Here is a 17,338-nt window from a genome sequence, read left to right as displayed (position 1 = left end):
CCAAACACGTGGGCAGCAGTGGTGCTGAGATATGTGTAACGCTCAGCACTACTACCTGATTGCCTATTTGAACAGCCCTGCAGTAGATTTGGTTGTGTCTGGCTGTCTTACTGGATACCGGCTGTCTATTATAAACTCACTTTTGACTCCCTGACCACCCGGTATTCTTGCCTATCCATTTGAAACCAATGGTATCACCTCATTTTTGACCTTTTAATAGACATGAAGATGTTACAAATTACAGGTATGATTTTTGACGTTAGAAAGTGAAACTGTGGAAGTGAAAAGGGAGTATTACTGCCGGGCTATAATAGCACAGTGTACAGGACCAGTGATCTCTGTGGGTATAAATGAAGATGTGTAAATTTTAATCTCATTTTAGTGTCATAGAACAGATGAGTGGATAGTGAACCTGTTAAACTATGGTGCTGAGAGTGGGGATCTGTGATTAAAAGAAGAACACACAGTGAAACGCAGGTGGAGGTAGAGATGAAAATATGTGCTCTGTTTATTAGTGAACAGTAGGTAGACACATACAGAACTGGTTGGATTCCCTACAGTCAACACAAGTGAAAATGAACAGCAATGGACAACACATAGAAGTGGTGGTGGTTTTACAGTACAGTATAGTCTTACATGGCTGAGCCATTCTACAGAAATGGTCTTTTTTTATTTCTATATGCCAATCTTCAAATTCTTCCCCAGTTGTGTACTGCTGGACTAAAACATGTATACTAACCTTGACCTCACTCCAGTTCTTTCACCCACCTCATCTTCCAGTGTCTTACAGTGCTTGTGGTCAGGTGGCGCTAGGAGTTGGACACCAGCAGAGCAGTCAATGCAGGTGATCTGCCAGGGCTGAGCTATAATGGACTCATTACAGGTCTGCTGTGTGCTTGCAGTGGAACACCAGCTATTTTTTTTTATTTATAATGACACTGGCAAAGGAGGGGAAAATCCCTCATCTAGATGCCAGACAACCTAATGTTTAATAGTTGTAGCTCTTCTCTTCTCTTTCCAAAACAAAAAGAAAGTTTTGGCCGGAGGTCTGCTTTATTAAACCTGCAACTTGAGGATGATTTTCAGTTGAAGTAAAGTATAGTGCTTATAATGACAAGTGTCAATCCGTAGTTTCATGTTAGACATATGGGGTCCAGTGTCCTCATATATTACACAATGAGGCACTCCTAACTGCACGCCCCTATTATTTCCAGCTCAGTATAGTTTTACTCCATTGTAGTTTATCCTCATACTTGTAATTAATGAACGTTTCTCCAGTAATATTCTGTAAACTACTTTTTTCTTTTCCTTTTTTTTTTTTGCCACCACATTAGAGTCTATCTATTTCACTACATGAAACTCTTATGTACTAAGCAAAGCCAAAACATTTATAAATATATTTGAATACCTATGTACACCTGTGGCTCAAAATAGTCATATTTTATAGTATTGCTTTTAAGACTGTCATGTTCTAAAGATTATAAAGAAAGCCTAATTTTTATCACTATGCGTCTTTTAATTTGTAAATGCTTTGCATGGTTAAGCAGCCAACAGAAGAACCTGCTGTTTTATGTATTACTACTATATATTGGGTAACTTAGTTGCGCTTATCTAATTACTGCCAGTAACATTACATTAGAGAATAGTAATTATATTAGATATGCATAAATTGTTCAAACTGTGGGCTGAATTATAATGATATTGATCGATCTAGATGTTCTGTACCTTATTAAATGAATATGCACCCTGAACATGATGTTGAGAAAGTGATTTTCTAACAAAATCAGAATTAAAACTATGCCGACGGTAACCAGGTTACTGGAAGCCACTGATTTCACTACTGTGATGCAAATATCACATGCATTAAAGAGACACTGAAGCAGAAAAAAATGTATGATATAATTAATTATATGTGTAGTACAGCTAATAAAATGTTAGGAGCAGAGACATAAGTCTAATATTGTTTCCGGTACAGGAAGAGTTAAGAAACGCCAGTTGTTATCTTTGCAAAAGAGCCATTGAGCTCCACGACTTTAAAAGTCGCAGAGAGCTCTGTCTTCTGAAGCTTATTATCTCGAGTGTTTGGCACTGTATTATTATTTTTTTTCCTGCAGAGAATGGTTCACTTGCTTGCTCTGTAAAATTATTCAGAATGCTGAGTAGTATGTAAACTGCAAATATTAGAGAATAATGCAATGTAATTAAAAAAAACTATATAACTGAAAATAAAAATATGAGAATGTTATTACTCAGCAGTAATTATCTGAACTACACAACCAATTCATTATATCATAATTTTTTTTTCCGCTTCAGTGTCTCTTTAACACTTTGTGGCACTTGTTTGGCTGCATTATTAGGGGTACTGGATTAGGGCACAAAATGATTCTTTCTACTGTGAAAGCAACAATAATATTTTAAGCTGTTTGAATTAGTGGTAAACTAGAAGTGAGGTAGGTTAAAGGAGTGGAGACAATCACAGACATTACTGCTTTTCAAACCAGTCCCCAGGTTTTTCTGGAAGTCTTAAATTAAGGATCTGGACTCATGACAGTGTTAATATCTTAGTGTTGTGGACTATTCAAGATAGGATTGCAGATTACAAGTACAATTTATATTCCTGAATAATCTAAGGACTGGTTTGAGAACAGGCAGCTCTTGCACATTTTAGCACTTAACATCATTCTACCATCCCTAATTTCTCTTTCTCTGAAGCTCGGTTACTTTTTCTTAGCATCTGCCTGAGGCTCCTGCTCTGCCTCTTCACCCTCTGGATTAAACACACTTACAGTAAAATCATTAGTCTCAGTGCCGTATTTGTTCTTTGCCCGGATGCAGTATTTGCCGGAATCGGATGTGGAGACGACGGTGATGGTGAAGCTGGCGTACTTTCCAGATTCAAACTTCAGAATGCAGTGATCATCTCCAGTCAGTTCCCGCTCATTCTTCAGCCATGTGACCTCTGGCACTGGGTCTCCCCAGATATTGCATGTAAGGTTAAGCGCCTAGAAGGTAAGAGCGCAATCAGTGTGAATGTCACTACGGTCCACTTTTTACATTCTTTAAAAAAAAAATGCTATAAATGTACAGTATGTCAGTACAGCACAAGTTTCTTTGTAGTTCAATGTAATTACAAATTATCTCTCCATTTTAATTTGTAACCAATGACTGTCAGCTCTCTACTTTAGAAGCCTACAATGTGTCCTCTTTCCTGAATGCGTTACTCTTTCCTGAGGTAAACCTATACGCAAGACTAGTTATTGGTAGTGATGATCGTAACCTGCTAATTACCATTACGTCAAATTCTAGGTACATTTTCGCAATTTACGGCCATATGTAATTAAGATTTGGACTTTCAACTGATTTTGTGTAATTCATTTGTAATTTCATGTAATTTTTGCGTAATTTCCTGCTGACTTTAGTGATTAATAGCAAAGTCTCCATACCTTAAGGAGAAGGGGGGGAGGGGGAGGAAACAAGTCAATTTTTTTGTCAAAAAGACCTTGTTCTTTTTGAAAAAAATAATTTTAAACATGCAAAGGTAAAACGTTTTTCAAACTTTACAGTTTAAAGGGAACCTGAAGCAAGAAGTATATGAAGGCTGCCATATTTATTTCCTTATAAACAGTACCAGTTGCCTGGCAACCCTGCTGGCTTATTTGGCTGCAGTAGTGTCTGAATCACACCAGAAACAAGCATGCAGCTAATGTTGTCAGATCTGACAATAATGTCAGAAACACCTGATCTACTGCAAGCTTGTTCAGGGTCTATGGCAGAGGATCAGCAGGACAGCTAGTGAACTGGTATTGCTTAAAAATAAATAAGCAAATAATGGCAGCCTCCATATAGCTCTCGCTTCAGGTTCCCTTTAAAAAACATTTTTCCTTTGCATTTTTAAAATAGATTTTCTTAAAAACTACAAGGTCGTTTTGAAAAATTATATATTTTTCTGCTTTGTTCCCAACCAATTCGGTGATGATAGCATGTATGGGGGCGAAAATTATGCAAAATTGCTAAATTACAGTTCCTGATTACGTTTACTAATTAAATCAATTACGATTTTATCCGAAATTTTGCATTACAAATTTGCACCGTAATTGAGTTGTAATCTCATGAACTAGATCTCCTTATCTGTTTATCTTATGCATTAGCTCTCATTAAGCTCCATACATATGTCGCCTGTCGGGGATCGGGACCCGCTCCCTTGGGTGACATTGCTGGGCCGATGCCGTATAGATGCGGAGTCAGCTTTATAGCTGATGGTGCGTTCTGTTGCTATGTGGGTAGGCAGAGGGACGATGGGGCAGAGCAGAAGTGACATCACATGGTGGGTGGGGCAAGCGGCGTGCACACATGTATTGGCTGTCGCTTGAGTAAGTTTATCCACCTGGCAGATCACTTGCTGAGCGCCGGTCAGGGGCCACTATACACACGCTGGATTATCGGCTAAGGTGGTCGTTATCGACCATCTCAGTGACTTTACTCTAGCGTGTGTATGGGCCTTTACAGTAAAGCTGAAAAATAAGTAAGGTGAGATAATTAATGAGAAAAGCTTTGTGAATCAACCCCATGGGGCCTAAATTACCTGTCATATAAATATGAAATCGTCATTGTTTCCTGCATTGCAGAAACCCTTCTTGATCATCCCCCTGAGTACAGAGTTTCCTTAAAGTGCAGCATTAGCAGGGGATTAGCCGGGACAGAGCCGGATCATCCACAAGGCACTCCTAGGCAGGGCCTGGAGAGAGTCTAGGGGCCTGGCGGATGATAGCCCCTACCAAATATTTCTAAAAACAAAACTGCTATCTTGCCCAGGGCCCCATTTAACCTTAACCCATTTCTGAGCCAGGAGTCCCCACCCCTTCATTGGTTCATGTTTCGAAAGAAAAGGATTAGCCAGTCACTAGGAAATATACACTCCAGCCAATCAGATCACTGGGTTTCCACAATGGAGACTTTGTTTTCTCTCCTTTTTCGGAAAAATATCCTGCTGATAAAAGCAACGAATCAAAGATATTAGTTTGATATATTTACTTCTAAACACTCTGGCATTACCTATTGTGCTGTATTAGATAAAATGTAACATCTCTGCCCTGTGATTTCAGTGTGATGATGAATATACACTTCATAATCTGTTTCATTCACACCACAAGTAGAAAATCCATTGATAATATGAGTTTGTGACAGAAAACCATTTCCTTATTGATTAAAATAATGTTGCATAAGGGTGACTCATAGCACCGGTAGCCTAAATATACCTCGGCAGTGTTATCTAATGCTATCTGGCAAACAGTTGAGGTATAATACTGTACTGAAGTCTCATGGTAGAATTAAACCTTTCCTCACAAAAGATTCAAGTGAAGCTAATAGGCACAGTCTAATGACATTATATTATTAATTTTGTATTAATAATATTAATATTTTTTATAATATTTTGTACTAATGATGTTTTAGTAAGCAGTATAGACAAGAACTGCTGATAAGGTTCTGTGTTGTATAGCTCTTATAGGAGCAACAATAGTGATTCAGCACATATCCATAAATCAGAGCTACCTTTATAGCTCTCCATGAAGAAGGACACACATACTGTATAGAAGAGTTCCGAAGTGAACGTGAGTTATGTAACATATACTGAAAATGTACGTCAAGGTAAGACTGCAACTTTGTAAAAAGCAAGGCTCTAGCACGCTCCCTGTTTTTTGTGCAAAAAAAGTCTTCATATGGAAGGGCTACAGCCAATTGCAACCCCCCCCCCCCCCACACACACACACACACACACACACACACACACACCACATCCACCTTTCCGTATTGCAATACCTATTATGGAGCAGAGGCCAGCTGACAGGATAGTCAGGCTTCTGCAGATGACTGGAGCCATGTTTTGTAGCACAGTAAGGGCTTGTTCACACTAAGGGTGTTTTTGCTTTTTTTTAAGCGCCGGCGATTTTCAAAATCTAAAAGTGTTTGTGCAATGATTCTCTATGAGAGTGTTCACATCTGAATGGTTCGATTCCGATCCGCTCACCAAAGCGCTGCCTCTACCATTTTCGTGGGGCGATTTGCCTCAATGGACGGTATAGGGAAATCACAAAACACTTGAAAAAGCGCTTTGTATAGCAATTTCCCCAGCCCATTTAAGAATAAATACATTGTATTTATTCCTTTGCAGGTCAAAGAGTTCACTTCCTGACTTGCGTCAGCGGATCTAGACCAAGTTGCGCCTGGGGCAAGGTCAGGTTTTGGCGCCTAAAGGTCAGGTTTTAGCGCCTAAAGGTCAGGTTTCGGTGCCTAAACTGCCATTCCCCATCCAGTTTTGGCACCTAAAGGTCAGGTTTTGGCACCTAAAGATCAGGTTTTGGTGCCTAAGCTGCCATTCCCCATCCAAATTTTGCAGCCTTTTTAAGAATTCAACAAACTGCGCCTGGGGCAAGATACCCGCCTGCCCCCCCCCCCCCCCCCCCAGATCTGTCCCTGTCAGGAAGTGAATAAACACATTGCTCTGAAAAAGCGTTTAGAAAAGCGCTTTACAAACAATCGTAGCACACAGGTAAGCACCAGGAGGCACTAAAAAATCACTCTCAAAATCGCAAAATGCTGGCATTTGCGATTGCGATTTTAGATGTGAACAAAGCCTTATAATACACAGCCTTGCCTCTAGTTCATGTTACAGAATATATGACACAAAACACTTAAGATTCACTGTAATAAATACGGCTTTTTTTAAAACTCAAGTCCAGCGCACCTTCTACTATATTGTAAATTCTGTTCATATTGGAGGTGTGGTTAGGGGGAAACCACGCCTTGAACGGTTGCAGCAGGAGGAAGTTTCTTTTTTAGGAGTATTAGTAGACTCATGCAAATTTGGGGCAGCGCCCTCCAGTGTGTACATTATACAAAACACTTAAACCACTTTTTCAGTTTTCCAAGATTTACTTTCAGCATCATGTCACGTATTTCCTTTACCTTTCCTTCCTGTATAGTTACAACATCAGGCAGACCTCCTATTACTCTGGCACGATCTAAAATAAAATATTTACAAAAAGTTAGTCATATACTTACATAATTACTTTAGAAAAATCACAAGTACCGTAGGTTTTGTTGCTGAACAAGAGCTAGAGCCTTTGGAATGCACAAAGGGCACACAAGTTTAGTGACTGTTTAATAATTTGACATCTTTGTTATTTGACCAATGTGTATCACCCAACCACATAAAGCTGAAATCTAGTACACATTTACTGCTAAGCCCCATCTCCTGTATGATCTGCCCAATCTTTAGCCTCTGTACTCATGTAGCGAATCATATTTTTAGTAAATGTCAGCACTATATGGTTCAAGGATCAATAATACAGGTGAAACTCCAAAAATTAGAATATCGTGCAAAAGTTCATTTATTTCAGTAATTCAACTTAAAAGGTGAAACTAATACATGAAATAGGAACCCTTTGCAGGTGTTTTGGATGAATTAGCTGATTAGAGTCTGACACTGAGCCTAGATTATTGAACATTTCCCTTAATATTCTAATGGTCTGAGATTTATATTTTGGGGTTTTCATGAACTGTAAGCCATAATCATTGGAACAAATTAAGGCTTAAAATATCTTCCTTTGCGTGTTAATGAGTCAATTTCATACATTAGTTTCACCCTTTAAGCTGAATTACTGAAATAAATGGACTTTTGCATAGAGTTGAGCTGAAATTTTCGTAATTTCGCATTACTATAATTACGCATGCGAAATTTGCGATTACGATGCGAAATTAGCGTAGCGAAATTGCCATTAAAATCGTAATTGAAAATACCGTAAGCGTAATTTTCAATGCGAAATTTCGCGTTTCGTTCATGCCGTAATTTCGCATTAAACGCTACCGTAATTTCGCGTTAAACCGTAACGCTCCGTATAATATAAAAAAGCCGCCGACTTTAAGGGTTAATAGCAAAGCCCCCTTAAATGCTAAGAGCCTCAAATTTGGAGAATATATTAAGGAGATCAGGAGGAATAAAAGGAAAAAAAATTTTTTCAAAAAGACCTTATAGTTTTTGAGAAAATCGATGTTAAAGTTTCAAAGTAAAAATGTATACATTTAAAAACCCGCCGACTTTAACGGTTAATAGCAAAGCCTGCTTAAAGTTTAGGAACACCAAATTCCTAGGGTATATTAAGGGGATCAGTGGGAATAAGAGGAAAAATTTTTTTTTCAAAAACACCTTATAGTTTTTGAGAAAATCGATTTTTAAGTTTCAAGGGCAAAAATGTCTTTTAAATGCGGAAAATGTCAGTTTTTTTTGCACAGGTAACAATAGTGTATTATTTTCATAGATTCCCCCAAGTGGGAAGAGTTTTACTTACTTCGTTCTGAGTGTGGGAAATATAAAAAAAAAACGACGTGGGGTCCCCCCTCCCAGACCTCTTTAACCCCTTGTCCCCCATGCAGGCTGGGATAGCCAGAATGCGGAGCACCGGCCGCGTGGGGCTCCGCACCCTGACTATACCAGCCCGCATGGTCCATGGATTGGGGGGTCTCGGAAGGGGAGGGGCAGCCAAGCTTTCCCCTCCCCCTCCGAGCCCTTGTCCAATCCAAGGACAAGGGGCTCTTCTCCACCTCCGATGGGCGGTGGAGGTGGAGGCCGCGATTTCCTGGGTGGGGGGTTCATGGTGGAATCTGGGAGCCCCCTTTAAAAAGGGGTCCCCCAGATGCCCACCCCCCTCCCAGGAGAAATGAGTATAGAGGTACTTGTAGTACCCCTTACCCATTTCCTTTAAGAGTTAAAAGTAAATAAACACACAAACACATAGAAAAAGTATTTTAATTGAACAAAAAACATAACCACGAAAAAAGTCCTTTAATATTCTTAATTAACCATTAATACTTACCTGTCCCTTTAAATAAATGATCCCACGCAATATCCTCGGAAATGTTCTATCAGTTACAATGTAACAAAGTTATTACAATATAACAACTTTGTTACATTGTAACTACGCCGCACCCGACGTCACTCACCGCCGCCGCCGCTGCGTCTGCGCTGCAGGACCCGACAGAGCTCTGAGCTATAGCTCAGAGCTCTCGAAAGCATCTTTGTATTTGGGCTCCAAGGAGCCCCATTGGTCCTTAGCAGACCAATGGGGTTCCTTCTGATTTGAAGGAACCCCATTGGTCTGCTAAGGACCAATGGGGCTCCTTGGAGCCCAAATACAAAGATGCTTCTCAGAGCTCTGAGCTATATAGCTCAGAGCTCTGTCAGGTCCGTGCAGGACGCTAAGTCCCCGCCGGCTCCGCTGCCCTCCCCGCCTCTCCCACATGTCACCCACATGTCACCCACATGTGGGTGACATGTGGGTGACAGATGTGGGCGGGGTGGACAGCGGGAGCTGCAGGGACTTAGCGTCCTGCACGGACGCGTATGCGGCGGCTGAGCGGCGAGTGGCGTCGGGTGCGGCGTAGTTACAATGTAACAAAGTTGTTACATAATAACTTTGTTACATTGTAACTGATAGAACATTTCCGAGGATATTGCGTGGGATCATTTATTTAAAGGGACAGGTAAGTATTAATGGTTAATTAAGAATATTAAAGGACTTTTTTCGTGGTTATGTTTTTTGTTCAATTAAAATACTTTTTCTATGTGTTTGTGTGTTTATTTACTTTTAACTCTTAAAGGAAATGGGTAAGGGGTACTACAAGTACCTCTATACTCATTTCTCCTGGGAGGGGGGTGGGCATCTATGGGACCCCTTTTTAAAGGGGACTCCCAGATTCCACCATGAACCCCCCACCCAGGAAATCGCGGCCTCCACCTCCACCGCCCATCGGAGGTGGAGAAGAGCCCCTTGTCCTTGGATTGGACAAGGGCTCGGAGGGGGAGGGGAAAGCTTGGCTGCCCCTCCCCTTCCGAGACCCCCCAATCCATGGACCATGCGGGCTGGTATAGTCAGGGTGCGGAGCCCCACGCGGCCGGTGCTCCGCATTCTGGCTATCCCAGCCTGCATGGGGGACAAGGGGTTAAAGAGGTCTGGGAGGGGGGACCCCACGTCGTTTTTTTTTTTATATTTCCCACACTCAGAACGAAGTAAGTAAAACTCTTCCCACTTGGGGGAATCTATGAAAATAATACACTATTGTTACCTGTGCAAAAAAAACTGACATTTTCCGCATTTAAAAGACATTTTCGCCCTTGAAACTTAAAAATCGATTTTCTCAAAAACTATAAGGTGTTTTTGAAAAAAAAAATTTTCCTCTTATTCCCACTGATCCCCTTAATATACCCTGGGAATTTGGTGTTCCTAAACTTTAAGCAGGCTTTGCTATTAACCGTTAAAGTCGGCGGGTTTTTAAATGTTTACATTTTTCCTTTGAAACTTTAACATCGATTTTCTCAAAAACTATAAGGTCTTTTTGAAAAAAAAATTTTTCCTCTTATTCCTCCTGATCTCCTTAATATATTTTCCAAATTTGAGGCTCTTAGCATTTAAGGGGGCTTTGCTATTAACCCTTAAAGTCGGCGGCTTTTTTATATTATACGGAGCGTTACGGTTTAACGCGAAATTACGGTAGCGTTTAATGCGAAATTACGGCATGATACGACTGTAATGCGAAAATTACGCGAAAATTACGCTTACGCGAAATTTCGCGAAATCCTTCTTCATTACGATTATGTACTTACGGCCATAATCGTAATTACACTAATTACGCGAAATTTCGCAAAATCGTAATTAGGTCATTACGCTCATCTCTACTTTTGCACTCATTTTTCAAGTGTCACCTGTATATTGCCAGAACAGGGACAGTTTAGGTTAAGTTCACACATGGTGCTTGATTCACTAAACCGTGACAACTCATATCACGGCCGTTTTCGCACGCATTTTCGTGATTGCGCGCGATAATTCACAATTGCGTGCGAAAATGGCCGTGATATGAGTTATCACGGTTTAGTGAATCAAGCCCATTGTGCGTTACATCAGTGCCCCATTAACTTCTATGCTAGAGACTAGTTGTCCCATTCATTCTTATGTGTGTAATCCAATGCTCCATTCACTTTTCAGCTAGTAACACAGTGCCCAATTCATTTCTATGCTAGTGACAGCACACAGCAATTTTACCAGTATTTACACAAATAACCTAGCATGTGTTATGCACATAGCTCAACTCATATTATGCACACAACATGCATGTTACTAGTATAAAACACGTTACGCAAAGAGCGTACATCACTGAATTCATTCCTTCTAGTAGCACAGTGTCCCATGCACTCCTATGCATATGACGCAGTGATCCATTCATTCCTATGCTAGTGACACTGTGCCCATTCCTTACTATGCATGTAACATAGTACCAGATTCATTCCTATGCTAGTGACATCCCACTCTAGTGACACTGTGGTGATTCCTATGCTAGTCACAGTGTTCCATTCCTCTCTGCTGGGTTGCTGAGCATTGGCTTGCACAGTATCGTGCAGTAGAAGTGCACAGAAGTCTGCAATCATGAAAATATGACACTATGCTGTAGCATCACTGCTGCTTTCTACAAACTTATGCATTTTTTTTCAGCATTGTAAAACTAGTCCTGATCGAAGTGGCTGGTGCATATTAGTGTACATCTCATCCAGCATCTTATGTACTGCAATCACAGGCAGGGCCGGATTTACCATAAGGCACTGTAGGCACGTGTCTACAGGTGCCTGATGATGGAAAGGCGGCTCACTCCTCCACCCAAGTGCCTCCCTCCTTTCCTATGCAAAGACTTGATGAACGTGTAAATGAGACCCACCCAGCCAGCGGACCCTCTAACTACCTTGGGGCACCTCTAGCTACGTAATATTAAGGCTGGTTTCACAGTGGGACGTTAAAGTCCCACGTTACAGCAGCCAGTAACGCAGCCTAACTTACAGCACTGTAAAATCAATGTGCTGTTTCACAGTGCACACGTTGCGTTACAGTATAACGCTGCACGTTTAAACAAAGTGCTGCATGCTGTACGTTATACTGGGCTAAGCCACGTTAGACTGTTTGCACATGCTCAGTAATGTTGGAGGAGGAGGTCTCCCCTCCTCCTCCGCAGCTGGCTAATTAATATTCACTGCGCTGTGGTGACTCGTGGTGGGACTGTAGTGTTGTCCGAATCATGAACGAATCGTTCATTTGATCCAAAGCGTTTTTGTGAGTCGAATCATCCGGATCATCACAATGAAAGATTCGGTTCACAGTGGATGTCTGTCTTGAAGAAACAGGAACATACAAAATGTACAGTGCAGGGAAAGTCCTGTCCTGCTAATCATTTCACCCAGTCTGCTTCCCTAGTAAAATGACTCAATTGATTCGGTTCAAAGATCCAGATCTTTTCAATGATCCGATTCAAATGATCCGAATCCTTAAAAAGATCCGGACTTCCTATCACTAACCTGGAGCGGCTGCTTTGAAAGCTGCATAACGCAGCTCAATCTGACGTCCAACTTCAACACCACCATGTGTTGCGTTAGGGGCATGTTATGCGACCATAACGTCCCCTAAAACGCAACGTCTTGGTGGGAAAGTAGCCTAAGGCTACTTCAGTTCACAGGTACTGCACACACCATCAGGCGGTTCTCCTGCCGAACTGCTATTACAAGCTTGCATGTTGACTGAGCACAATATGAATACCTACAAACATATACCCCATATAGTCAGCAGGTGTTTTCACAAAACAAAAGTGGCTTTACCACCACCCACCTGCCACAGCAGCACCTGTCAGGCTTTTCACAAAGGCCTGCTAACTGCTCAGCCACTTACACAACCATGCAGGAATGCTTGCTCAGCTCTCAGTGGCTGAACTGAGTAGTTCGGAAGCAGTAACTGCACCACTCTCCAGCTGTTCTTCTGAAGTAAGCTGCTGCTAGAACAGACTACTGAGTTAATCTGCATGGGGACAGTACAAATACCTCCAGAATAAAGCTGTGTATACACGTGAGATAAAAGTCACTGGAAAACAAAGATCAACAACCATCTGGCAGATAATCACATACAAAGTGATACTTCTCGTGTCAGACATTACGGGGTGTCTGGTATAGCGGTGGACACCGCCAGGTGTTACTGTTACATAAGTACACAGTAATAATCCATGAGTTGCAATTCAAAGTTGATGAAAACATTATGGTTAACCAGCATTTGATTGGTCCGTTTTTAAACTGCATAAAATAGCCACAAAATTAGCATCAACTCGAAATGATTTTCAATTTTTTTGAAAACACATATTTCAGGAACCGGTTGGTACAGTTTTATTCACTAATACCAAAACTAATGAACACTATTAATAATAATAGCGAATGATTAAAAAAAAGTTACTTACTCTTTTCTGCTATTGCAGCTTGCCTGTTAAAGGTGAGAAAGAAAACAAACTTATTAAGATTTGTTATGGCTTTGGACTCAATTAAGATTGTTATAAACATTGAGGGTAGGAACACACTAGGCAGAATCGCATATACGTTTTCCATCGCACAAAGCAGAAAACACATATGCGATTCTGCCTAGTGTGTTCCTACCCTGAGGGTAGGAACACACTAGGCAGTCCGGGAAAGGTAGCGTTTTGGTAGCGTTTTGCTGCATATATGCTTGTGTGTTTAGTGCATTTCCGTGCATTTGCATTTTGCGTTTCTCCCCGCACATGCATCCTTCTTGCGTTTTGCGCGCATTTTAATGCATTTGCATTTTGCTTGCGTTTTATGCAAATCACTAGGAAGTCAACAGGAAGCAGAAATGTTCATCAAACTTGTTTGTTTTTTTAAACGCATATAAAAACACATGCAAAATGAATACAAAACGCACTAAAACGCAATACCTCTGCATCACCATTGACTTTCATTTTGTGTGTTTTTGATGCGTTTTTGAAAAATCTGCAACAAAACCAGCATTTTTAAAAACGCACTTTGCAGAACGCAAGCGTATGCGGCCCATTCACTTACATTATGTGCATTTTTTTCACCACTCTAGTGTTTCTGCCTAGTGTGTTCCCAGCCTATCTATCTATCTATCTATCTATCTATCTATCTATCTATCTATCTATCTATCTATCTATATATAAATGTTATGGCCAAAACCAGAAATCGGCCAAAGTGAGAATCGGCTGGCCATTTCTAGAACTGGCCAAAGTCCAAAATGCTGGGGATTTCTGACATTGGCCGGCCAGTTTGCAAAATGGCCAAAGTCAGTTGGCCAAAGTTCAAAATGCGCAAGTCCCAGAACATCCCGGGTCCTGCCCAGCACCATGAATGGCACTCAGAACTTCCTCTCTGCTCTGAAAGATACACAACAGCATAATAACCTTTACACCAAAACATTTTTTGTTACAGCTTATACAAATCCCGCAACAAATCAACAGTGTGTCTACTTCCTGATTTCATGGAAGCAGACAAATTTGTTAACATCCTGTGCTTTCAAATTAGCTGCTTTGCCGTGCCAGTCAGGTGATACAAGGGAGAGATCAAATTACAGTGGTGATTAGTCACAGATGAGGGGCAATGCATGGCTGGGGGTGCATTGCTGGGCGCTTTGCATGGTTGGGGTCCTTTCTGGGCACTTTGCATGGCTGGGGGGGGGCTTTGCATGCCTGAGGGTGCTTTGCTGGGCGCTTTGTGGGGCTGGGGTGCTTTGCTGGGGGTGCTTTGCTGGGCGCTTTGCACGGCTGGGGGAGCTTTGCTGGGCACTTTGCATGGTTGGAGGTGCTTTGCTAGGCGCTTTGCATGGCTGGGGGTGCTTTGCTGGGCACTTTGCATGGCTGGGGGTGCTTTGCTGGGCACTTTGCATGGTTGGAGGTGCTTTGCTGGGCACTTTGCATGGCTGAGGGTGCTTTGCTGGGCGCTTTGCACGGCTGGGGGTGCTTTGCTGGGCACTTTGCATGGTTGGAGGTGCTTTGCTGGGCGCTTTGCATGGCTGGGGGGCTTTTCTGGGTGCTTCGCATTGCTGGGGGGGGGCATTGCTGGGTGATTTGCATGGCTGGGGGCTGCCTGCGATACTTACAGACCTCAGATCAGGATGACCAGAGAAGCGGAGAGAGGCAGAGCAGCGCACACGCTACCCGCCCGGGCCCGTACACTTCACATGCGGAAGTGAGCAATGACGTCGCTTCCGGATTGAAGTGTTCACGTCCTAGCCGCAACGTATAGCGGCGATCAGTCGCGGGGCGGCGGCGATCAGTGTGCTGGCGCAGCTAGCAAAGTGCTAGCTGCGTCCAGCAAAAAAAAAAAATTAAGAAAATCGGCCCAGCAGGGCCGGAGAAAACCTCCTGTGCGGCTTACCCCGAACTACGTTCGGGGTTACCGCCAGGAGGGTTAAAGGACATCCGAGGTGAAAATAAACTGATAAGATAAACAATTGCATCAATACTGGCTGCTGCCCGCACTAGTGCAGTATCCCGGTCTAGATACTTTACAGCAGCAGCCGGTATTTAAAGGAGTGTGTGTTGCTATGGAAGCAACGCGCGTAACTAAGTAAGGCGCGCTATGCTGCAAGGAACGATCGTAACGTGCATAGCGGCCGCTAATTGTTTTTTAACGAGGGCCGCTGATGCAGCGTGAATTTACCCCATAGTCTGAAAATGTCTCCTGTGAGAAAACTCAGGTAAAAGTTTACTAAATAAAGGCCTCTGTATCTTTCAAGTACATAAAGTCTCCTACCTTGAAATAATAAAGATACTGCAAACATTGGTCATTGTCAATTTGGGCCTAATACGAAGCAATTCAACACATTTGGTAACAGCACATTTCCATGACAGCATTTACCATATGCCCAGCAAAGGGCACATGCTGTTCCCTGCATGTCATCCCTATGAGTAAGAGAAATGTTGTAGATGTACAATAATTGTCATGACATATCACTTGTTTATCTAGATCGCTACATACTGACTATCACCGATTAGCATACTCTCAGTGTAATCATACACACGTGATCTTTAGGAATGAATAAGCAGCTTAATTACTGCTTGTAAGAGTCACCTGGAGAAATACTTATGTTACAGAACATCACTGAGCAGATATAGCTGTAGGGGTTGGCATAGAAGTAAGTATGGAAAATGCACATCATTGCAGCACAGATAAATCAGTACAGACACTAATGGCGTGCCAAGTATTGTGTCATTAGGACAACACACTTACTTTAATCTCTGGAATTCAGCGTAAGCCTCATCATAGGCTGGAAAAGAAAGAGAGAACATGAACAAAGGGTGAGAGATCCTTTACCTGTGTCAGTGGCATAGGAGCTGCAGAGGATGAGATTATACCAGGCTAGGCCCTGCTCCAGGGGGCCCTCCTGAGGCTCTGTGTCAGCTACTACAGCTAATCTTTATTGGTGTTATTGTGATGGTGAGAAGCCCTAGGTGTAGTTTGCAAAGTTGTAATCATTAATTTCATACCTCCACCCCCCCCCCCCCAGCATTTTGAAGTAAGAAAGAAGGACACCTTTAAGACACACCCCTGCCACACCTCCTCTTATGCCCACGCCACACCCTAGTCATGTATACCACAAATCGTTCATTAATAAAATACATGGCTTTACTATTCAAACTACACTAGTCAATTTTAGGCATAGGGATAATGTCAATTAAACACAATGTACAGTAGATCTCTATGTCAGTCCTGAAAGTGGGACTCTCCCTCTGAAAAGGGACTCTTGGGAGCAGTGGCATAGCTGGCGGGGGGGGGGGGGGGGGGGAGCAGAGGTGTTTGAGGACCCCAACTACTATCCTTCCCTGACCCTGATACTACAGATGTGGTGTTTTTGTAGCTACACATGTTATGGTTGTGAAGATCATGATGGCCAAGCCATGATGGCTTAATGACCCTTGTATGATTGACCCCCATGTTGTGAAGGTCACCAAGAGGAGACAAGGGAAGGGTTGTGAACAGTAAGGGGTGGGGGGGGGGTAGGAGTGGGAAGAAAGCACACTGTTGGGGGTCCAGTATAAAATCTGCTCTAGGCGGGTGTCTCTATAGCTGGTCTATGTGATTTATACAATAGCAGCTGCCTGTGAATATATATATTCTCTACACAGAGTAGCCCTTACCTTGTCCAGACAAGTCGACATTCCTTGTGTGAGTTGTTTTGCCATCAAACATTTCCAGGACATATTTGCCTTTGTCATTGGGAGTGGGCTCATTTATCTGTAGCCACATCATCTCTCCAGTGACCCCACTCTTAACTCTATCTGTGTACTTGATCTTCCCATCACTAGAAAATGCCCATGAGATGAATTAGAGGAGTAAAATACATCTGTCAATATCAATTAACAATAAATTAACATTTCAATGACCTCTTGTGCACAGTCTTGCTTATTACATTAAAATGACCACAAGTAACACTGCAGTGAGATCTTACACTTT

At 42.1% G+C, this 17,338-nt stretch overlaps 1 protein-coding gene across 3 annotated transcripts in view; it reads right to left on the bottom strand.

Moving 5' to 3' along the window:
- Positions 1–478: 478 nt before the first annotated feature.
- MYOM1 (myomesin 1) overlaps positions 479–17,338 on the bottom strand; it is a 156,103-nt gene continuing 139,243 nt past the window's right edge. For all 3 annotated transcript variants that reach the window (XM_068237221.1, XM_068237223.1, XM_068237222.1), the window contains 5 exons: positions 17,023–17,186; positions 16,115–16,151; positions 13,315–13,337; positions 6,964–7,019; positions 479–3,002 (listed from right to left, as the gene is read on the bottom strand). In XM_068237221.1, coding sequence (XP_068093322.1) covers positions 2,718–3,002; positions 6,964–7,019; positions 13,315–13,337; positions 16,115–16,151; positions 17,023–17,186 — 565 coding nt within the window. In that variant the 3' untranslated portion in view covers positions 479–2,717. The remainder of the gene's footprint in view (positions 3,003–6,963; positions 7,020–13,314; positions 13,338–16,114; positions 16,152–17,022; positions 17,187–17,338) is intronic.

The sequence above is a fragment of the Hyperolius riggenbachi genome, chromosome 5 (genome assembly GCF_040937935.1).
Source record: "Hyperolius riggenbachi isolate aHypRig1 chromosome 5, aHypRig1.pri, whole genome shotgun sequence".
NCBI lineage: Eukaryota > Metazoa > Chordata > Amphibia > Anura > Hyperoliidae > Hyperolius > Hyperolius riggenbachi.
Note: the sequence above shows the minus strand (reverse complement) of the source record. Positions and strands in the feature narration are given on the sequence as shown.